This window comes from Centroberyx gerrardi, chromosome 8, assembly GCF_048128805.1.
Source record: "Centroberyx gerrardi isolate f3 chromosome 8, fCenGer3.hap1.cur.20231027, whole genome shotgun sequence".
In the NCBI taxonomy this organism is placed as follows: Eukaryota; Metazoa; Chordata; class Actinopteri; order Beryciformes; family Berycidae; genus Centroberyx; species Centroberyx gerrardi.
In genome coordinates this window covers 12,434,825-12,458,341 of record NC_136004.1, presented here as the reverse complement: position 1 = coordinate 12,458,341, position 23,517 = coordinate 12,434,825, and the positions used below count along the sequence as shown (strand labels likewise).

Below are 23,517 nucleotides of genomic sequence, written 5' to 3'. Positions count from 1 at the left end.
AGTTAGCTGGATCTGGTTCCATTTCTCTGCTGCTGTTGTTGGACTGGACCAGAGTCAGGTTGAGCTTCTCGCTAGGATTAGTGTGTGATCAGGCCTGAGACACAAACATACTGAGACACAAACTTGCCTGGATAAAACATCTCTTGTCTCTGGTGAGCCCAAACAGACATGCTGAAGAAAAACACACTTATGGAAGAGGGGTTTGGATCCCAGAGATAGCGTCTGTTTTAGTTTTCAATCTGCAGAATGTTCCAAAACATTTGAGACTCTCACAATCAGATATGTCAGCAGTCACATGCAGTTTATGTCTCAATGGTATTGAATCATACTCTCAACCATTTGACTTTCTCAGATCTGGGAATAAACTAGTGGATGACAAGTTCAATTCATTTTTTTTCTACTTGCATAGCCATCCGCATGTCCAGAGCATGACACAAGGGCTCGTCTGATGTAAAAATATGGCAGAGAAAGACTCAGGCTAGTTGCGTTATTATTTTACAACTGTGCCCAGAGAAAGAGAATGAAGAGTCTGAAGTATTTATGGGTATTCTTTCATGGCGCTACAGACTGACTCCAGTAAGTAGCTCTCTCTCATTCTCCCTTTTCTCTTTCTTTGTTTTTTTTTCCCAACACAGCCAAAGAGAAATCCCAATGCTCCATTTGTGCACAGTTGACTCCCACAGCAAACAGAAGAAAAAAAATGTTGAATTGAAAAACAATGGTTGCTCCTGAGAAAGGCAGCCAGCCAGTGTGTAACATGTGCATTTATGTAAAACTTATAATCCAATTAACAAGTACAAAAAACCCAGTGATCACTCTATTATGGGAATACAAAGGAGAGAGGTGCCATGTTCTCAAAATTGCTCATGTGGAAAAAATGCAAATGGCGTAAAATGAGTGTGTCTGGTAATGTGTTTGTGTAAAGCCCCATACTGTGGCGCTAGACTGGAGCCGTGATGACTGTCTCTCTTACCTCTCTCTCCCTCCCTCTCTCTCTCCACAGGCATACTTCCGACAGGGTGTTGCCCTTCAGTACCTTGGTCGCCATGCCGACGCGCTGGCCGCCTTCGCCTCGGGGCTGGCCCAGGACCCCAAGAGCCTACAGCTCCTGGTGGGCATGATAGAAGCCGCCATGAAGTCCCCATTACGAGGTACAATAATCCGTGGGTGTCTGTGTATATGTGTGTGTTTGTGTGGGTTTAGTGTGTGTGTGTGTGAGTGTGTGTGTGTTTCTGTGTCACTGTCTGTCTGCTTCACCATCTCTGCATGTTTTGTCCTACAACTGCCTGAAAGGCTGTCTCTGAGATAATCCTCACTCGCTGTCAGTCAATAAATGTGTTGGGGTGACTTTACCTGTCTGTCAGTTTTTCCACCCGTTTGGCAGACAGACCATCTCTCCATCTGTCTGTCTTTCTGTCTTTGTGACTGACTGTTGGTGGTGTCAAGTACTTCCCCGGACTGTGAGGCCCGTGTAGCCTGCAGCTTCAGCATATCTGATTGTCAGTCGGGCCGATCACACACATAGATAGCCCTTTATCTTAATGAGCATCCAACAATGCTGCCATTGTCTGTGCCTGCCCTTGCGAAAACCTATTTCCTAAAGCCAAGTGGATTTATAAGTAGCTTATTCAAGCCAAGATTTTCACTAAAATGTATGTCGTCCTTTGGCCATAATCATCTGTGTTATATCAGCCAACTGCAGTGACCTGGCTTTCCATGAGTAGTCAGTGTGGGCCAACCTAATGGGCCTCAAAACAAACCTGGCAACAATTTCACTTCAGCTGACCACTGCAGAGGATTTAATATGCTACAGATCTGGATGGCACAGACTGCCAACATAGACTGAGTCATCTTGCGGTCTTGCTTTGTCATCACCGGAGTCTACTGTTCCAAGGCTGCACTGAAACTGCGCCTGTGAATAAATGCCGCCTTGTTTTATAATCCAAAATTTACTGAAGTGTACAATGAGATCAGCGAGTCTGAAAGGCTTTGTTCAGAGAGGAATCATTGTTTCTTTGATTGAATACAGCGCTCCTTTGAATCCCCATTTGCAAATCACTACAACTGAATGCAGGAGAAAAAAAAAAACCCCAAAGAGAATAAAGAATGAAGAGCCCATCTGAGCGACATATAAGCCTGTCACTGGAACCCAAACAAGAAAAGGGTTTGGGTGTGGGCCCAGACCCAAGCACCATGAACCGGAGTGGGTCCGCTCAGTAGGGGAAGACCAACTCTTAGCCCAAGCCATTTAATCTCTTAATTGTTTACCACATTTCCCACAGTGCCAGGCAGCCAGCGGAGGACCAAATCCAAGGTGTGTTGAGGAGAGGTAGCTAGGTCGAGGGATTAAGAGCAATGATCCTCTCAGAGGGGCTCCTGGCACAGGGGGACGATAATCAATGTTACGCCAGCAAACAGGGAGGATAATCAGTGTTACTCAGCCAAAGCCCCTCTGATAAGTGAAAGGTAGGCGAGCGTTGCTTTCTCTCATTCTAGGCGAAAGAGTGCTATGTTCCTGCCAGCCTTGCTTATCGGCCACATAACACACCCCTCCCAGGATTCAGCTGGTGGATTACCTCGCCCACCAATTTCATTTTCACCCTACATAGAGTTGAGCACCATCTTAGTGAACTTTCTTCAACACCTTGAACAAGTGGAATTTACTTTCAGCCACAAACATGGCTTGACATATTTAGGCCTACATACAGTTACTCATTGTACTCAACTGGCTTTCCACCTGTTTGTTTTGGCATAATCTTGTAACAACGTTGTAATTACACAGAAACATTGTAATCCGTTGTAATTACATTTAAATCTCTTATTCCAATTCAGCAATGGCTGTATTATTCCCACCAGTATATGAACTCAATGTTACTACCATGTTGCCAAGAATGAAAGAGATGATTGTATCTAGCCGTGATTGAAGTGTTCACTTATCTTAGTCATTTATCTGTACCACAGACATCTCAATACACTGTCATGTTTTTAGTCTTCTCAAAGCACTTTTATGTTTATTTATTTTTTGGCATGGAGCAGAGAGATCCAGCCGATGGTGTTCTTGCAAAAAAAATAAAAAAATCAAGGATCCAGGAAGACAAATAATGAACGTTAGCGAACAATTTCAAGGCACATGTCTTCAAGGACACAGTGTGTAGTGAATTCATCAAAGCGTGCTTTGTTGCCACAGCGTATTTTAATATCACAATATATAATTCCCCAATACTTACTGTGTCATATGCAATTCAACTCTCTCTCTCTCTCTCCCTCTCTCACTCCCACACTTCCTTGCGCAGATCAAAGATTTTTTTTTCCTGTTATTCCAGAGTTAAGCAGCTATAGTGCTCTCATGTGACTCATACGGCATGTCTTTGTACTGTATTTCCCACAACAAAGGGCTTTCACAGAGGTGGAAACTACAGCAATCTCACCTCCCTCTCCCTCTCTGCCACCTCTGATCGTCCTGGCAGCTCTTCTTCCTCCAGTACCAGCGTTTCCAGGCATCTTCATCCACCTATGAATATCACTGAATGAGTTGCGGGAAATCAGTCCCACGCGATTTTCTCTATTTAATGAAGATGTGTTTTAGTATGCACGTTTTCACATGGGTAATATTCCTCCTCCCATCACCCTGCTCCAGTTCTGTCTCTCGCTCAGCTGCTTGGGGCCAGAGAGGGTGCAAAGGGTCCATTAGCAGTTAATTATTGGATTGTTTTCCAACTCAAAAGGGGTTTTACACTTGGAGACCCATCTAGATAGACCGTTGCCCTAGAAGAGATGGTTTCACAGTGTTGTAATTAGTGGAGTTAGACTGGATAGAGAGGACGCTTCCTGGTGGATCACTGCAGTCTCCATTCAGTACTCCTGAAGTGGCTGCTATAGAATTTTTATAAGCAGCTGGGTTTCACATGTGGTTACTACATGATAAGTGCTGGAAATCAAAATATTCCACCCCGAAATGTTCTATCAAATAATAATTTGGAATCTGTAATTTGATCCCTATAGTGGAATTGCTAGCCCCGTCCAGAGGTCAGAGGTCAGGGTCAGCTACAGAACAGCACCCCTGCAGGTCGGAGGGTTTCAGTGTCTTGCTCAAGGACACTTCAGCAGGACGGCTACTCGCCAACAGGGAGGGTTGAAACAAAGTGCTCCAGTTGAAAGGCTGCTTTACTTTGTCAACATGTCAGATTAGACTCTTCAGCAGAAGTTCTGTGGCAGCAAATTTACATGTACTGTACCGACGGAATGGCCAGTCAAGAATCTTCATTTGAATGATGTCATCCATTCTATCCATTTAAATTGTATGGTAGCAATATGCAATTGCATAAAAACTATGAATGAGATTTAAAAGTACAAATTTGTACCAATCCCACAGATGAAATGATAAAGCTCCTGAAATGGAAAGAGGACATGACTTAGTGTTATTGAGGTGACAAAGAAAGCAGAATCACTCTATGATACATGGCTTTCCCATTGCCACTATACTGCCATTACAGTATAGTAGGTATGGATGGCCCAGGCTGTAAAAGCCTCCTTAACAAGAAAAGCCTCTGGAAATGGCTATATGTGTTATCTGTGTGCATGTCAATGAGATAGGGGTTGTAATGCTTGATTCATATCTGGATACTGGGCTCAGTAAACACTTTTGCTTTAGCTTTTGACTTGGTGTGTGTGCGTGCCTGTGTGTGTGAAACAACACACACTGATGTTGTCATAACTACCTGTTTATGAATGCAGCAGCCATGACACCTTTTAAAAAAAAGTATTCTCTCAGTGTTTGATTTATGACTCGGCTCTCGGTGTCGCTCTGAAGGCAATTACAAGCTATGAATGGATATTATATGCACGCACTGTCTCTGCAAGCACGACATTCTGCCAAGTGCTGGAACAGAAGTGATGCTCTTGAAAGAGCATCATCAATTATGCTTTTGAGTGCTTGTGTGGGGATGCATCTCATATTGTGTGTGTGTGTGTGTGTGTGTGTGTGTGTGTGTGTCTGGGTGAATTAGCATCTGTGCGGGTTTCCAAGAACTATTGAGTCTGTTCAGATAGTGTGACTCTGTTCTTGCTGTTGTGCCTAAATATTTGTCTAAACAAATGAATGTCATGGTCCATGAGAATTTGGGCCTTACCAGTACTATGAAATGGATGCTATACAGCAGCCACACATTGCTACTTTGTACAGGCACAGTAACACCACACAGAGTCTTCTGTAAATCGCTTTGACCTAATTAGTAGCAACTCTGCTCAAAATATTTGCAAATATGGGGCCATGAGAATTCAGCATCCCCCTCGATACACCCCCATGCACGGATGCAAATACACACTGACGCGCACAAATACACCAACAGGCACACACAAATACACGCGTGCGCATCCCCCCCTTTCCTGTTGTTCGATGCCGCTGTCTGCCAGAGGGCTGTGTAATCTGGAGGGGCTGTGGATCCCAAATCCCGTGTGGCCCACCATTGATTTATGTCATTGTGTGCATTTTCAGCCTTCCCAAAGGTCACCTTGTGTGTCTCCTCTGCTCTGCATTCCTCTGCTACTCTCCCCTGTGCATTAGCTGCAGTAGTTTCCCCATCACTCTTTAAACTCTATCTCAAAACCCACTCAGCCTTCTTTACTCTCTCAAACAGCCATATCGACTGACGAGAAGAGCAAACAAATATAATTTCACTGTGCGGTTTGTCAAGACAGTTGCCCACAATGGTCTAAACTTCTGCCATTTTTATACAGCGCTGTTGGAAATTGCCTTAATTACCCCAGTCGGAGTAGAAGGACCTGAAAATGGCTCATATGTTGGAGTTATTGTCAAATTGTCAGTGAAAGCCATCACTCAGCCAAGCTACAGGCTATGCTTATCTAGCCAGACAAAACACAGCCATTACTGGAGAAAAGTAGCATCTGAATTCAGACAGGAGTTTTCAGTGAGGGATCATGTTGGTAAACATGGAACACATTTACTGCAATCGACTTCAGATACCCATTATTTGTCAGTCACCAGTTCAGCACAGGTTTATATTTTGATATATTTTGTAGTCTGTTTCTAATCTTTCTCTTATGTCCTTCTTGTACAGAGTCTCTAGAGCCCACCTATCAGCAGCTGCAAAAGATGAAGCTGGACAAAAGTCCCTTTGTGGTGGTGTCTGTGATTGGCCAGGAGCTGCTGACGGCCAGCCACCACACAGCCTCTGTTGTGGTGCTGGAAGCCGCCCTGAAAATCGGCACATGCAGCCTCAAGCTACGCGGCTCCGTCTTCTCGGCCCTCAGCAGCGCCCACTGGTCCCTGGGCAACACCGAGAAGAGCACCGGCTACATGCAGCAGGACCTGGAGGTGGCCAAGACCTTAGGTAAGAGGTCTGGGGTGGGGAAGAGGGGATGCTGAGGTAGAGATACATTAAAGTTACATAGTAGAGCTAGTAGAGCTGGGTGATAGTGTACATCGTCCTGTGAACCAATCGATCCTCGATGTACCCAGAAGACTTCAACTGCAATCTATTCTTTAAATTTGCAAGGAAGGGGCATCTTTCATTTTTAAGTATAAGGTGGCAGGGCATTCCCAGTAGGAAGCAGTAGCGCAAGACACTCAAATGGGACAAAACTAACACACTCTGAAGAAGGCTGGGAAATTTCGGCTGTGTTTAGGCTACCTTTTGTGCTGGCTCTAAAATAAAATCTAATAACTTATGTCCCTGTGTGTGCTTCCCCATTTGAGTGTCTTGCACAAGGCTACATTTGAAATTACCAAAGATCAAGGTAGTTTAAATCGGCAAAAAACCTGCAAGATAATTTTCACCTATGTTTTTGTCCCACCGCACCACCCTAGTGGCTATGTGTGTATACACTACGTGATGTTTATATAGGAAGAGGAGAGAAAGAACGAATGAGAAAAGAGAGGGAGACGGGAAAAGGAAGAAGCAAAGAAAGCAAGATAAAAAGTAAAAGAGAGAGAATAAGGTAGTAGAGACTGGCTCCACTCTCTTGGCCCCCACACAGTTTGACACATGACTGGGCAGAGCAGCTGGAGATAAGGAGCTGTGGTTCTCAGGTGGAGCGCAGAGGCTTATGCTTTACTCTGGCCCTGTCTGTGGGGCCTTTCCGTCAGGCAGAAATAATAAGGCCTTCCCCTCTCACCCCCTGGTGCTTTGAGATCAACACTACCTGCTGTCAGTGAAGCCGCTCTACTGTGGAGAACTTAGAACGGCCACGTTCCCTTTTAAGGGCGTAGTGGCATGTCAGCGGCAAAGAGCCGGTGCATCACATCACTGCTCAACGGTGGCACAGGACTTTGATTCAAAATAACCACTACTTTACCATGCTCCGGTGGTTTTCTATTCATGTAGGGTCTACGGTAAATGTTCTTTGTTATCTGTTTTTCACTTCTCTTCTCTCTTTTCGTACCTTCTCCCCAGGTGACCAAACAGGGGAATGCCGTGCTCATGGGAATCTGGGCTCGGCATTCTTCTCCAAGGGCAACTATCGCGAAGCGTTGACCAACCATCGCAACCAGCTGGTCCTGGCCATGAAACTCAAGGACAGGGAGGTAAGAGACACACACAGGACCCGGCTCTGCACACGGGTTGGGGGACAACTCGTGGCAGTTTTGAAATCCGTTATAGCAGAACTGGAATGGACGGAGCATGCTGACTGTCATTGCTGAGGACAATGTATTGAGGTTATAAAGTTTCTTTGCAAGTCTCTTATCAGGTTGTAGGTGTGGGATTGTGCTGTGCCCAGCATTCCTTTGTATCGGCTGTTCAGAGGGTATCTGAAGGAGGAGGCTGAAGGACGCAGAGATGCTACTGCTCTCTGTCTAGTAAAAAAAAATGGGTGTGAAGTGGGTTAGGAGAACAAATGAAGGTGATGGGGGAGGAGAGAGGCAGAGGGAGTTGAAAGAAAATCCAATAGGATAGCCTAAGTAGCAGCTGGCTAACCTTATTATCAATGCAAACCATTTATGCAGATATTATGCAGATATTTGTCCGGTTCATGTTGCAGTAAGTCCGGGGCTTTGTAACATATGCTGGTTTTGGAATGTAATTTACACAGATTAAGTTGTTTGGATGTGGGGCAGAGAGAGAAAGGGAGAGTGGGAGGGAAAGAGGGAGAACATGAGGGAGAGAGGGGGAGAGGGAGGAAAATGAGTTAGACAGACTGGTCTACTTCTGTTCTGTGCCCTCTTTCTCTCTCACTCTGTCTCTGTCTCTGTTTCTCCACTTCTTCTCTTTGTCTCTCACCCATTCACTTACTTTCTCTCTCCCTCTCTCTCTCTATCTCTCTCTCTCTCTCTCTTTCTCTCTCTCCCTCTCTCTCTCTCTCTCTCTCTCTCTCTCTCTATCTCTCTCTCTCTTTCTTTCTCTCTCCCTCTCTCTCTCTCTCTCTCTCTCTCTCTCTCCCAATTTCTCTCTGTCTTCCTGACCTCTGTGGTCATTGTGGGGGGTGACAGGTGCTTGTTCCAACACAGTTCCCGTCACACAAGGAGAAGAATGGCCGCCGTTTCCCCTTCGTTCCTTATCCTCCCCGCCAGGCCGGCCGCTCTGCTTGTTTGTGTTCCCTGATATCAGGAGACATTTAAACAGTCCAGTCGAATGCAGCACAATGCACAAAGCCAAAACTAATGGGTGAAAAATGAGGCCAGAGGCCCCCTTGACATCTCTCCCTTCCACAATTTGAGGATATGCGCAGAGCAGAAGTATGATTATGAGACCACAGACACTGGTGCCAAACACCTCTGTCTTGTAATGAGGTTAGAGAGAGAGGGGTGAGAGACATATACATACACATACATGGTCTTTGGTGTCTGGTTTGGGGGTCTGACTACCCTGCCCATAGTTGGCTGTAGCAGTAATTGGCCAGCCAGATGGCTGATTTAAGTGTTTGTGTGTGTGTATGTTTGTGTGTTTGTGTGTGTGTGTGTGTGTGTGTGTGCGCACGCCCGCTACCATACCCCATATACAGATTAGTATGAGAACCTACTCTGCTCCTAATGATATTCAAAGCCTCCTAATAGCATCAAGCTGCCATAACACGCTGTGTCCCTTTGCCATGATGCACAACATTTTCAGCCACCAACACAGACAATAGAGGCCAATAGCTGGATACTGCTTACATGTTGCTTTTTACACCCTACATCCCCACGCACCCACCCACTCCCCCGCCCATTCAGCACAAGTAGAAAGGGACCACTCACGTGAGTGGTGGAGGTGTTGCATCTTGTCCCAGGGCCACTAGGAGGTCATCGCACAGCACTAATGGTTGCATCATACAGGACGTCCCCGTTGGCCCTGCACGGCCCTCCCTACTGCCCCCCCTCTCGTTCCTCTGAAGGCCTCCTAATCAGAGTCATATGTGTGTCACACCACCTGGCCTCCCTCAGAACACACTGGAGCCTGGTGGATAGCTCATTACGGCTGGCCTGGTGTTTTTGTTTCTGATGTGGACTTATTATCTGGCCTTTCTGAAGCTGAGGTCACTTCCTAGAGGCCGGGAACAGGATGTTGTTCCTGAGTGGATTTCCAGTGGACACTCTACTACCTCAGCATGAGTAGTGACGGAGAAGAGAGAGACTTAGACCCACTCAGATCCCCAGTGATAAAGCAATATATGCCATATGTGAATTGAAAGTACATTAAAGGAATACTTAACCCAAAAATGAGAATTTTGTCATGGTTTACTCAACCTTTTACCACTGAAGTTTGTATGTCCACACAACACACAGCAAGTTAGCTAGCACAGCTCCATGTCAGCCTTCTCCAAAACAACTGAAGTCACTGGGGATCGGTTCTTTAGAGTTCCAAAAAGGGCAGACAAATTACCATAAAATTACTCCAAACATTTCGTGCAGCATAATCCAAGTGTTCTGAGGCCAAACAATTGCACTGTGAGTCCAAAAGTTTTTGAAAGCGTTCACGCTTGTGCATTTTGGAGAAGGCAAACTTCGCCGGTGTTTTGACTTACATGAGGGTGAGTAAATATTGACAAAATTTTTATATTTGGGTGAACTATTCCTTTTAATTAACCTTTTTGTCTTGGAGACCTTATTGAAATAATATAGATAGTGAAATGTTTGATGTAATAAATGGACCTAATGGACCATGTGGCTTTGACATGACATGGGATGTGGGTTTTGATTCTGTTGTACTATGGGTTTTGATGATGTGGGTAAAAGGCTTGGAAAGTGATACAGACACTTTTGAATGAACTCTATGGACTGGTGTTTACAGTGTTTGTGTATGTGTGTGTGTGTGTGTGTGTGTGTGTGTGTGTAGGTGGGTGACCCAAACAGTACCCAGCTCTAGTCAGAGCCAACGTGTTGAAAATTCCTTAAAGGTGGCAATACAGTATATTTCATTAGCCATCATATACATTAGGGTATGTAGTATGTCTATATTCTTTTGTATAATATTGATACTAATACTACTGATAATAATAAGAGTAGCAGTGTAACTCGTAGCTCTGGCTTACCACAACACTTTAGCAACTACCCTCTCCCCCACGGTGCAGAGTGGCCTCTGTGTGATGAAGGAGCCGAGAGAGACACAAGACAGAGATCTCAGTAGGAGTGTTCTCCATAAATCAAGAGGCAGTACAGTAATTGGATCCTGTTTTTATCAGTAAAAGAGCAGTGCACGGCCTCTCTTTCATCTGCTAATACCTTGGAAAAAGCCCTGGCTCTCTACAGCACAGCACAACAGGCAGGCCTAGTGTCGATCAACTGGCCTCTTGCCTGTAGCTGGTCACGGGACTCTGTGACAGTAATCAGACATCATGAATCTCACCAGGATACTTGGCTATAAGGACGGATAGCTTAAAAAAAAACAGGGAAAAAAAATAGTAGGAAAAAGGTAGTTTATCTGAGCGGGGCGAGCTGGGGAAAGGCTCGAAGAGTGAGCGCTCTGTCATCCGCGACTGGAACTGGGAGCTGCGGTCCAAACCAGTGAGGTCATAGGCTAGCGTGAAGTTGGTGTTTTTCTTTAACTCGCTGCCTTTTGGAAATGTCCTTAGCAGATTTTCAGCTGTCATATATACTGCAAATAGAACATAAACACACTCCCTACTCTCTCTAGCCGTGTGTGTCTTTTCCAACTTTTGTTATTGTCCCAGTTTCCACACCTGGCTTTATCCAAGGTCTGCCAGCAACCATCGTTAACAAAGGCCTTCTCTGTCATTCTGAAACAAAGCCGTTAAACTAGGTCTTCCCTCTCCAAACTCCCTTTCCCTTCCCCTCTGTTTGTCTGTGACGTTCTCGTCTTAAATAGTAGGTTTAACTAGAAAGAGGTAACCCCTAATTTGGGGTGTGAGTATTTAGGAGAAACTGAAGCGGGCTGGCAGTGGTGCAGTCTGTAATTACGTCTCGTGTGATGTTAAAAAGAGTTTCTGCTGCTGGCTCCCCCAACCCCAAGTTGAAATGGAAATCACAATCAGGGAAAAGTAAAATGGATTGAAACAATGTTTTTTTTCCATAGGGTCCACTGTCTATCTCCCACCACCATTCTCTTCTTTAACTCTGGCTTTGTTTATCTATGCTCTCTCCCTCGCTCCATCTACTAAAAGGAATTTGCTCAAACTTTGCCCCTCACTCTAAAAGTGACATGGACCATTTCATCATGGGTGTTTATCTTGCTGCTAGTTTGGGGCTGTGCGGGTCCTGCTGGACCCTAGCTGGTATAATGAGGCTGAGAGCTGAGAGATGAGCTTCTAAATAGGGGGTGAGGATGAGGGCTAAGTGTGGGTGTTTCTGTTGTCAGGGTCAGGGTTTGTCAGTGTTTGTCAGCACTCTAGCAGAGGAGGGGATCATTAAGGAGTCATTAGGGGCCTGGACGTGTGCCTCCGCCGCCTTTCATGGGGCCCTCGCTAATGGGGGATGGCATGGGGGAGGACTTGGCACCCTTGTCTCTTCTTTGCACTCACCACTGCTCTGCTGATTGAGAAGGGGGATTTGGGGATGATTAGAAGGGCTAATTTAGCTGAAATGCTGCCCCACCTCGTGGGCGAAAGGGAGGGGGGAAGGAGAGAGGGGTGTCAAACTAAATGAGAGGCAACACTCCTCTTGCTCACTGTGCACACTTCGTAGGGCAAGCTAGTCACTGACTGTCTCAGTGCACTCAGCTGTTGATAGTGCTTCTCTAGTAAAACCACTATGAACAATAGCACCACATACAGAAGTAGCTGCTTCCTCGCCTCCTGTTGTGCTAGACTGAGGCACAGGGCTAGCCATGGTGCAGCAGCTCTAACAGCATGTCCAGCCCGCTGTGCCTTAATGACACACAGGCTGTCCTCGGCCCAGTGGTTCAGAACTGCTCTACAGCAGCTCGCTTAGCCATGAATCATGAGAGATGGACGGCAGGCAACAGCCAATGGGCCATGACCAGTACAGGGAAACAAGGATTTGTGTGTGTGTGTGTGTGTGTATGTGTGTGTGTGTGTGTGTGTGTGTGTGTGTGTGTGTTAGTGGTCACACACATCTGTGTGTCTATGTTCCAGTGTCATTTGTGTGTGTCATGTACTGTACATGGAGGAAATCATGTGTCTTTTTGATTTCATGTGTCATTTGAATGTGTGTGTGTGCGTGTGTGTGAGTATTCTTCAATGTGTTTGCAAAGAAATATAAAAGACATTTTGCTAAAGAATGTTTATTATATTATTATAATTATAAAATGCATAGGTGTGTGTGACTTAAGATGATTTTCCACCTTATAGGTAGGTTTGAACTGGTCAGATTCAGGCTGCCTGGAGATTTATTGCTCTTAATTTGATTGTTGCAGCATATACACATCACTTTATCAAATCAGCAGATGTGTGTGTATGTGCATGTGCATGTGCATGTGCATGTACATGCGTCTGTGTGCATGTCTAACTGATGCCTGTAACTATGATCTGTACATGGACAGGTTGTAGTGTAATGGAGTATGTACTGATCTGCCCTGTCCCACAACATACCATTGACCCAGAACATGGAGTACTTGCCCGCTAAAGTGTGTGTATGCACAGCAAAAGCAAGGTTCATAAAAATGTATTTTGTGTGTGTGTGTGTGTATGTATGCAAACATGCCTGTATATGCTGTACATTTGCTGCATTCGAGGTGACGCAGTTTTGTGTCTCCCCCAGTGGAGCATTTGGAAGGCTGTCAGAGAGATGAATGAGTGCCGTTATATCGACTACTGCTCTCTGCCTCTCTGCTGCCTCCTCCCTCTCTCCTTCCTGCCTGCCCCATGCTCCATTTCTCCTTTCCTCCCCCCCTTCCACATCACCTCCGCTTCCTTTCTTTTCTTCTCTTCCATCTCACACCTCCCTCATGCTTCTTCGATGTCCCCACCCCTCCTTTCTCCCTCTGTTCATCTCATTTTTCTCCTCTCTATCCCTCTTTCTATTATTCTTTCTCCATTTTACAGAGCCTCAGACCATGTCACCATATTATGTGGGAGAGTGCCCTTTAGAAAGTGCCAACACAATCCAATGTTAAAGGATTCCATGCTATAAGGGGCCTGGCTGTTTAAATTGGCTCTACAAAGCAGACTGCGGTATGGACTCCTACAGTCTGCTATATTTACTGATCAAAGCGTCAATAGAAAGGCATCATGAGCCCCGCTGTTTATGCCACTCCAACAACACCTTAATCTAAACGCTGCATGGCCTTATGTAGATTGAACTGCTCACAGTTGGGAAGTTGAGTAATTTGTCTTGAATATTACACCTTGTCTATCTTTTTCTCCCTTGCTGCTGCAATCAATGGCAATTCAGAGGGACAGATTACAGAACAAATAAACAGTGACATGGTCACAGGAGACCCGCTCACATCCCGATACGCTGTTGTGGTGTGCTCTATGATTATAGATGACAAGCAACAGACACAGAGATAGTGTTCATCAGAGGGAGGAGGGGGATTCAACTGACTCCTTGGGGTTTCCACTGCACCATAGGACACTGAGTACGCCACGGAGATTTTAATCATTAGGAAAATCAAACGTCCGATCATTAATCTTGGCAGAGGGATTTGATGTCATGCGGCGAGAGGGATGAAGAGGGAAAGTGCCAACTCATCTTCCCTTGATAACGGCTGACGATAAGGGATGGAGCCCGATTAAAGGCGTCAGCCAGCGGAAAGTTAGTTCACATGGCTTTGATTGAAATGAATTGCACGTCAGTGTAGCCAAAAAAACTCTCCCACCCCCATTTCTTCCCAATGTTGTGAGGGTTCTCATTATAGTTCTCTCAGACACCCCCCCCCCCCCACACACACACACACACACACACTTTCAAGACAGCCTGTAGAAGCAGTCCGGAGAGGCTGCCTAATCTGTTGGCTCTCTACCTCCGTGATTAATTCATTATCTGCACTCATCATCTGAATTCTCATTAGTCGGTGAGTACTACTGGTACTGGTGCACTCTGGGTGCCTTTTCACCAGTGACCAAAAATGCATCACATAGTCCAGGCTCATGGCAGACCTCCCGGCCAAAGGTAAGTGGTGTGGGTTTGATTCTCCAGCCTGGCCCTCCCTCCTCCCCCTCCCCTCCGGCCTCCGTCCAGCCCAGCCCTCATCCAGGCTGGCCAGAGAGCCATTTAAAGCTCTGGAACTGCATCCCTTTCGCCAGCCCGATCGATAGCGGAGCTGTCAGCAAGACGAATGGAGGCTTTAGGAAGTCCATTTTAATGAAGGAGAGGGAGAAGGAGCAAGGGAAAGAGAGGTACTTGGGAGAGGGGGGGCAGATGGAGAGAGGTAGAGTCACAGAGGGGAGTTATGCAGGGAAGGAAGGGAAGGGGAGAGAGAAAGGGAAAGAGAGAGACAGCGAGAGAATGTGTGTGTATGTGTTTATTGAACGTGTGTGTAGAATTATGTGTGCACCGTGTAATACAGTCTACAGAGACAGGGGTTGGGGGGCGTGGACTGGGTTGATTTAGCTACAGTAAGACCTATTTCTAGCCCAGCAGTGTGAAATGGCTCCTTAGATACAGTAACTTGTAAAGCACACCCCAACACAGAAACCCATATTACTGGACTGAGGGGATTTCATCTGGCCGGCACACCAAGACCACATCAAGTCCTCTGGCTCATGAATCATGTCAGCAGCTCTGTGGTAAAAAGATATTGTTGTGACAGGGGAGAGCTACAAAGCCAAGGCAACTCCCTCTACAACTGCCCTCAACATAACCAACACATTGGCTTGCATCAAAAGATTTGCGTACATTTGCATTCAGATTGTGTCCTCTGGAGCAGACTTGAGCATTTTTAACTAATTTTTTGTTGTTGTTGTTGTTTTTTTTCCCCAGCCTATTTAATAGGCATTCTGAGCCGATACCCTTTGCCTTACGTCAATATGCAGAAAAAGCTGCATGATAATGGGTGATTAGGAGCTGAGGTCAGAGGTTGGGGACAGCCAATGGTGTAGACCGACAATGTCCTCCGGGCTCTGCTCTAGCCAAGCCCTGATTTCACTCATTGGAGCAATTACTGGCCCTGATTAGTCACTGTGACTATGTGGAAATGGTTATCGATTTATACACGTAGCCAAATACTGACTGCGGCCAGGGCTCTCCCCACCAGGAGTGGTCAGTGCTGTGACGAATCCGTGGAACTCCGACCGACAGGGGAAAGAAGAAACTGGTTCAGGGAGTAAAACCAAAAACCAAAACACAATAAAAGCTCTATTTTTGTAGGAGCAGAATTTTAACTGGGAACACAAGTGATTTCTAGCTTAGAAACCAGTTTGTAACATTGTTTTATGTCGCAGCATTTACTAGTTTTAGTTGTCAGTGTTCCCTCTTCTGAACAGTGACCACAAAAACATGAAAGCTTCTTTTCCGTCTTGCCTTTTCCTCTTCACTCTTAACTCTATCCTTCCCCCTGTCTGTCCCTCTGTCTATTGGAGCGAGCCATGCGGGGCGTTACCATGTTACCTCAGCTGGGGACCATGGTGTTAGCTTTCCCTCATTCTGCCTTCATGCAACGTGTGGATTCTGTTTTTTTCACAGTGCATTTGTATTGTCAGGCTTTTAAATGTCCAGACTTGAAAAAAGAAATTAAATTACTCATAAGTAAGTAGTTGGTAATGAAATGGACAAAAACAGCAATTTGTGGCTCACTCCACAGAGGATAAATCTTAACTAAAGCCACAAGAAGATCTGTGCATAACATTATAGCTACTATAACTCATTTGAAACAAATTCAAGCAAATGAGTGCATAACGAAGCAAAAGCAAAATCATTGGTTCATATCCTGCTTCAAATGACCAGTACATGAGATATGTATATCAGAAACACACAGCACAGTGACAGAGAAAGGAGCTAAGTTGTTCTTTCTCATTGAGCAGTATGTATACTGTTCTCCCTCCCCATTCCCCTCTGTCTGAAACAAGATACATTTTAGGGAAACGGCCCTCCTCTTTCTCTTCGTTCTCTTTCTCAGATCTTAAAGAGCGAAGTCAAAGATGGGAACAAGATTAGCGCTCACCGCTCGCCCATCTGTAAGCTAGAGATGAGCTTGTCCTCAGAGAGATAGTGAAATTCAGATGGTGTGGTGGAGGTTAGGAAAGAGTCTGTGTGTCTGCGTGTGTGTGTGTGTGTGTGTGTGTGTGCATGTGTGTGTGTAGGGGGAATGGTTTCTGTATTATGAGGGAACAAGGGGTCTCCCAGAGAGAGAGGTCAGCGCAGCTACAAGCGTTTGATGTTTGCATTATATATAGCTGCGGCACACACTGGGATGTGGGAGACAGCATTTTTGCAGGGTGAGGAAATGGTCTTCTGCAAGACTCCCTGACACCACGCCAAAGACGGGGATTATAGCTCCTCAGTTTGGCTAGGCTCAAGCCTCCTAACAACCCCTATACACTAACTGCAAAGACTTGCACTCTCTCCCTCCCTCTGTCTCACTCTCCTCTCGTCTTTAGCTTTTGTCCCTAGTTACAGCAGTGTCAGCATTCTTGTCCCTGTGGCACAGTATCCAAACCTTCCCTGCTCTCTCTTGGATGGGAGCCCTGTGTCTGTATGAGGAGGTGGAATGTGTCTGTGTGGAAAGCGCTCAGAGAAAGCAATAAAATGGAGAGAAAATACGAGGCCCCAAGTGAATGAAATGAAAGTACTCCATCTTAGGAGGGGATGGAGGCCTACGGGTTTTGCCTATACTTGACCTTGCAACGCACACAATATGGTCTCTAAATAACAATGGAGGCGATCGTTTGTTGGCTGCACATCAAGCCCAGAAAATGCTCCTGAATGTGCTGTCTTAAACGGAGAAAAGGACAACATAAAACCGTGATAGTAAAATATTCAGTGGAAGGCCCAGAGGTATAGACTGCTCTTCTCTGGTATTCCCGTCTGACTGGGACTTGTGGCCAGTCTCAATTTCGAGAAGCTAGTGGCTATTGCTGGTGCTGTCAACAGTTCTAATTGCAGCCATTGGCTTTAGCTTGTGGCAAGCTGTGGCCACTTCAGGTTGGAGGGAGTTGACTCTTTTGGTGCCACACAAACACACGCACACATTAACACACGCTGAATGGAAAACTCTTCTAGTGTCGTTTTGTGTCTGTGGAGGTAATCTCCAGTTTTATAATGTTCCTGTTAAAATTCAAAGTTATTCTAATGTGATTGCTATGTTGGTATGTATGGATTGGTTTGTACAGTATGTGTGTGAGGTATCAGACCTGCTTCTACGGACTGTGCGTAGCTGCTTGTGTGTTTACTTGTTGTGTTTGTGGTGTCGATGAAATGTGTTTGCATTTGTGTGTGTGTAATGAGTTCGGCATCTGAATATGTGCACGGGCACGTTTTTGACTTCATTGCCTTTCAGAGAGGCTTAGCGTGATTAGGGTAGTGTGATCCTCTGAAGAGTTAATGATGAGAGAAGCAGTGGCTCCACAGAGGCCAATCACACACCAGCCTCTGACAGCACGCTGAGGCTTATCTCGCTCTTTGTGTGTGCATGTGCGTGTGTGTGTGTGTGTGTGAGAGCGCACGTACAGAGCATGCCGCTGTGTGTTCATGCGTGCGAACATGTATGATGGGATAACAGCCTACATTTCTCATGTGGTAGTGTTCGTTATCATCTACCCCGAACACCATTAGAATATGCATGATCCCTTTGTCTGAACGGTTGACATTTGGGGGTTTATGGACATACAAAGCAGAATCCATAATCATATGGCTTCATTATTCCAGTGTCAGACATAGATCCAGCGCAGGAGGGGCTCTTGGTACCTCCGGGTCTAGTTCAGGGCTCCGGAGCACATTGAAGGAAGCCGATGGCGGCTCGCTCCTCCCCGAGCTCCGGGGGACTGACTGACAGGCTTAATGACACTGCCGGGGTTACAGCACGTCTCCGACTCATTTTCGGATGTGATTGAAGTTCGCAGTGGGTAGCTTTTCATCAGTGTTGAGCAGACAAAAGGGATCTTTTCTGTGTTGTCTTTGTATGTGTGTGCAGTTTGTGTGTGTGTGAGAGTGTTTGCACATGTACGCCTGCAGCTCTGAAGAGATGCACAAGAGAAGAAATCATTTTATGGGCTGTTATCCGGGCTGTGCCGGAATCGCAAGTTCCCAGAGATGATGAGTATTGTATTGGCCCGTCTCCAGTGTGTACTCGTCTTGTTTATGGCCTACCATATATGTAGTTATAACACTGACGTACTTGCAGGCAGACACTGTCTGAACACAGCAGACTGCGCAAACAGGATTATATGTCTGGGTCAGTGTGTCATTAAACCAGGCTGTCTTAGTGTAGTAGTAGTCCACAAGCTAACCTGTTATGGACAGTAACAAGATAGAAAGAGAATATTGTTAAAGCCTAATTACACGGGTATAAGTGTAACGTAGTGTGATCTGAGGCAGAGTGTGATAAGAGTCCAGCCTTATGTAGTCTTCATCAGGTTGTGCAGTGTGTCCAGTGGCCGTGCTGCCGGCGGTCCCTGGCCAGGCTCTGGTTCCAGTCCACCTCAGGTTTGGTCTGAGCCAGTTGCGGCTGCAGATGTGGGATGAGTCATGTAATAGTTGTTGGTGTTGGCTTAGCTGGATTCCTAGCCCCCTCCTCCTTCTTTCCCACCGTTCCCTTCTCTTCTCATTTCCGCCCTTTCCCTTGCTCCTTTTTTTTTGTTCCTCTCAAATCGCCCTCTCATCTTTGTTAGTGAGCAGTTAAGCTTATGTTATGGCTATGAGGCCTGCACCCCGTCACTTCATGGCAGCGCATGAGTGGGCCTGTGATTGCTCCATCACTCCAGTGTTAAGAGGCCAATCTAACACATACATACACTCTCATCGATAGACATACATCCACTTTACTTTCAGCTACACTGGTGCTTTTCCTATCATTCTTGCTCTTGACTGGTGGAAGTTGAGTTAGATTGGTGATTATGTGTCTGCTTTGAGTCAGCAGACACTTAGCCCTCTCTCAGCATACAAAGTGGAGAAGAACCCTAATCTGCCTGAGTTTCCCCCAATCAGAGCTCTTCCTTCTTGCTTCAGCTTGTCCTCAGTGGGCTGCAGAGAGTTTAGCACAGCCAAGTGTTCCTCCTACACTGGCAAATCCCTCTGCTTACATTGCGTGACCTGAACACAACAGGCATTCCAGAAAAATCAGGCCTTTAAATTCCAACACAGTCCCTGCAGAGTGTTTGGTAAACATATTCCCCTCTCCTCACTCCTCCCTCTTTCTGCTTTCCCTCTGCTCTCTGTCTCTTTCTTGCTCTCCTTCCTTATTCCCTGACCGCCCCCTTTTCCCTCCCTGTCTCTCTCTCCATTAGGATGTGTATGTTTTTTCTTTTTTTTTTTCTCTCAGAAAGCTTTTGTTGAGGGAGCAGAGACAGATGTGTGTGTGTGGGCGCAGGGTGGGGTGGAGCTGCAGACCAGGGGTTTTAGGAGCAGAAAGCAGCTCTAAGTGAAGGTGCGTCTCTAGACCTCAGGTGGCCAGGCCGGGATGCCCAACTTAATTTGTGGTTGAAGGGCTGTAACGAAAGTCAATCACCCTTCCTCTCAGGCTTCTACTTTGCCCCGGGGCGAGAGATACAATCAGGGCCCCTGCTAGCAACTATTTACCCTCCCTGTCAATCAGAGTCCTGTGGCGTGTGCTCACAGCTGGAGGCGTCACTCGCAGGTGCCCCAGCTTCTCCAGGAAAACACCGTCTTAAGAGCAGCGATTATTTCCCCGTTGTCCCTTCCTGCCTCATCTGCACCCCACCCTGCTCCACCCCACAACCTGGCTCCCCCCTTGATCTTTCATCTGCCATTGTCTTTCTCTTTCTGTCAGCCTGGTGCTCTGTGGTCCATATTACCTCTAAATGAAAGACATCAGTGGAGCTCTGTTGTACTGCCCTGGGAAATTTTGGCCTGAAGCAAAGTAATTAGGCAATTTTTGTTTTTGATCCTTTCTCCTTCACACACACACACACAAACACACACACACACACACACACACACACACATACACCCTCACACCCCAGGAGGGAGATGTGTCTTGCATGTGTCTGGACATGGAAAGGAATGTTCCTGGGATTTGCACTGCAATGGTTTCCATCATCCTGCACTGAGGGAGCTTACCATCCTCATGGTCTTAAATTTCCATCGCAGGGGGAGGTTGTGTTTGCACATGTGTGGTTGTGCACATGTGTGTTTGTGTGTGTGCATGAGTGCGTAATGTGTGCCTTTGTGGATGTGATAATACAGCCCAGTAGAGAGATCCTCTTTCGGGCCTTTATCAGTGGGACCAGTGCTGTCTGCCTGGTGCTAAAGCGAAGGACCCAGTGGCGCTGAAAGCATTGGGTTAGCCTGGCGCAGCTTGGAGGAGCCACAGCCTAAGAAGCAGTGAGGTGCGGAGGTGGTTTGGAGGGATGGCCCTGTCTTCTGATCCCACAGAGAGCTGGTGTTGATGCTGTGTTCTGCAGGCTGCGCAGGCCGCAGCAGACACCCTCGCCAGGCTTGTAATTACATTTGGGGAATAAAAGCACAGAGGGAGAAGGGGATTTAAATGGTTTGTGTGCTGGGCTGGAAGCAGAACCGAGTCCCTTCGCTCTCTCAACTGCATGTCATTGGGGATTTATTCATCCAACACTTCAGAGCATGATGACTAGAGTCAGTATAAGGCATGATTGAGCTGGCTATTTAACTCACAGGTGAGAGACGAGAGGCTCTTCTGATGGCTGCTGTGTGCTGGACAGCTGTAGGCCTTGCTGATTGTGTTTCCTTCTCTCATATAGAGGTGAAAGACTATTATGGATGTCACAAAAACAGTCACACAGATTTATCAAGTTTACTTACACAAGGTCACATTTAGGTATTACTGTAGATTTGACCATTCAGGAGATATAAGAGACCTTACGCTCCATTTGTTGTGTTGAGGCCTAAGTAAGCTAGTAGGCTTGACTCGACAGAATATCCACCTTCTATTTACCACCCATATATAAGGCAAAAGCATGGGAAGGGTTGAGTCTGTTCCAGTCACAAGTCTATTACCCTAACCAGGAAGCAGAAGAGCACATTAGCCTCAGATTCACCCTGTCTACCCGCTGGCTGCTACCGAGACGATTGAGGTGGGACTAGGTGAATCCAAATGAGACCAGAGGTCCCAGTGCTGTTCCACACACAGTGTTTCCCTAGGCCTGGATATGCTGGATAAAGTGTGGAAGGAGAAGATGAGAGATAGATTCTATAGACCATCTTTTTAGTAAATAGCAATAGGTCTCATCACTTATTTTCATAGCAGTTCATTCTTTTTGCTACCGCTTTGGCAACTTTTACTACCGCTTTACTTTGGCTTCACAGTAACTCTGTGAAGTTTGCCTTTTCACTTCACAATAGAGAAACACACTTAAAAACAAACCAATTGAAGGCAGCCATGCATCCCTCTATTTCATAGAAATCTGATTTGGTCTAAACCCATTAGGCATGAGTTGCTTGCTGTTGCGGATGGATTTGAGGAGAGACGCACAAAAGCTCTGTCTCTCATCTCAGAGAGAGCTGCGAGCTGCTGAGAGAGTCTGTACATTTGGACTGTCACTCTTCATTCCTTTCACTGTGTCAGGCTGCTCCAGGCAACAGCTCTGGCCAGCTCATATTGATCTGGGCCCACAGACCTGACCTGCTCTCTTATCTCTCCTCTCCTCTCCTCTCCTCTCCTCTCCTCTCCTCTCCTCTCCTCCCCTCTCCTCTCATCCCCTCTCCTCTCCTCTCCTCCCCCCCACCTAACGAATGGAATTTTTTGTGTACCAGTGAAATGCTATGGGGTTGGACTATGTGGTCCTGCATGTCAGGCCTGATTTGTCCAGCTGTATGGGCTGACAGGGAGCGCCTCCCATCCCTAGGCTTCCAAAACGCCCTTGAATAACCCTGGACTCCTGCGTCCTTGGACTGACTGCTTCCTGCTGGATGCTTTCAGATGCAAGTGGGGCCCTGTAAGCCATGCTATATTTAGCGCTCTGTCCTCAGACACAGCATGAAGCCATAACAGCAGCTAATTAGCTTTTAATGGATGGACATTGTAAATGACGTTGTTGTATCATCAACTGTTGCAGCCCTTTCATCTAACTTTAGAGCCCTGGTGTTGTTATCCCTTCTCTCTGGTACTCCACCTGCAGCATGATTGGATCTCTATTGTTCTCTTTGTTTCTCTTTCATAAGATTTCTGTTGCCCACAGAGAGAGCAGGTAGAAAGATTCGGGGTAAGCGCAATCCTTTTTGATCACATTGAATAGTGTGACTCTAACTGTTTCTCATTCCTATCAATGTTTAAAGGAGTTAGCCACTGTTCACAGCACTACATGTCTGTCTCTGCTTTATCCCTAGCCTGATGCCTCGCAAAGTGGCAAACCTTGATGTTTACCTCAAAAACCTACTGAAATGACTTTCAAATACCATTGCAACTGTGATTTCCCCATCTGTCACCACAAGGTCTCTCTTGAATTGATTCCCTGCACCAGCAGACATCACACAGTTATCCCTATGGAGAATTGACTTTACTATAGAAATAAACAGCAGCACCGTGCAGCCCTTCAAGGCTTTGCTCTGATTTAGAGTACATTAAGATTCATTCACAGCGCCCTGCTCCCCCGATATGCCACCTCTTCAACTTCCTTCTCAACCGGACTTTAGATTCATGTGTTTATATCAGTAAGCAGGAGGGCTGTTGTTACATTTGAACAATGCTGACATCCTGTCACAAGGGACAGGCACTGGGACTGAGGCAAGGGGCGGGGGGAGGGAAAGGTGGAGCCCCAGCTCAGTTACTATGTCGCCCCCTCTCTCTCTTCCTCACTTAACGTTTGGCCATTTCTGTAAACCCTTCTTGTTTTGTCTAGCGTGTTGTCAAGAGAGAGGGAGCTTGAAATATCAAACCCCCACACACCACTTGAAGGGCACAGTCAAATTTTCCACCAACACCAATGGAGACTGTCAGAGCCAATTTTACTCTTTGCCTCTCACGTTTCTTCCTCTCTGCTGCCTGTTAGCCATCGTCACACACAAATACACAGTCTCAGGCAAACATACACACATATGCAAAAATACGGGTGCACACACGGGCCCACACACATGAGCCC

General features: G+C 46.2%; 1 protein-coding gene across 1 annotated transcript in view; it reads left to right on the top strand.

The window, feature by feature from the left end:
* LOC139930903 (tetratricopeptide repeat protein 28-like) overlaps positions 1-23,517 on the top strand; it is a 162,202-nt gene that overhangs the window by 94,291 nt on the left and 44,394 nt on the right. The window contains exons 3-5 of the mRNA XM_071924235.2: positions 1,004-1,151; positions 6,078-6,350; positions 7,413-7,543. Coding sequence (XP_071780336.1) covers positions 1,004-1,151; positions 6,078-6,350; positions 7,413-7,543 — 552 coding nt within the window. The remainder of the gene's footprint in view (positions 1-1,003; positions 1,152-6,077; positions 6,351-7,412; positions 7,544-23,517) is intronic.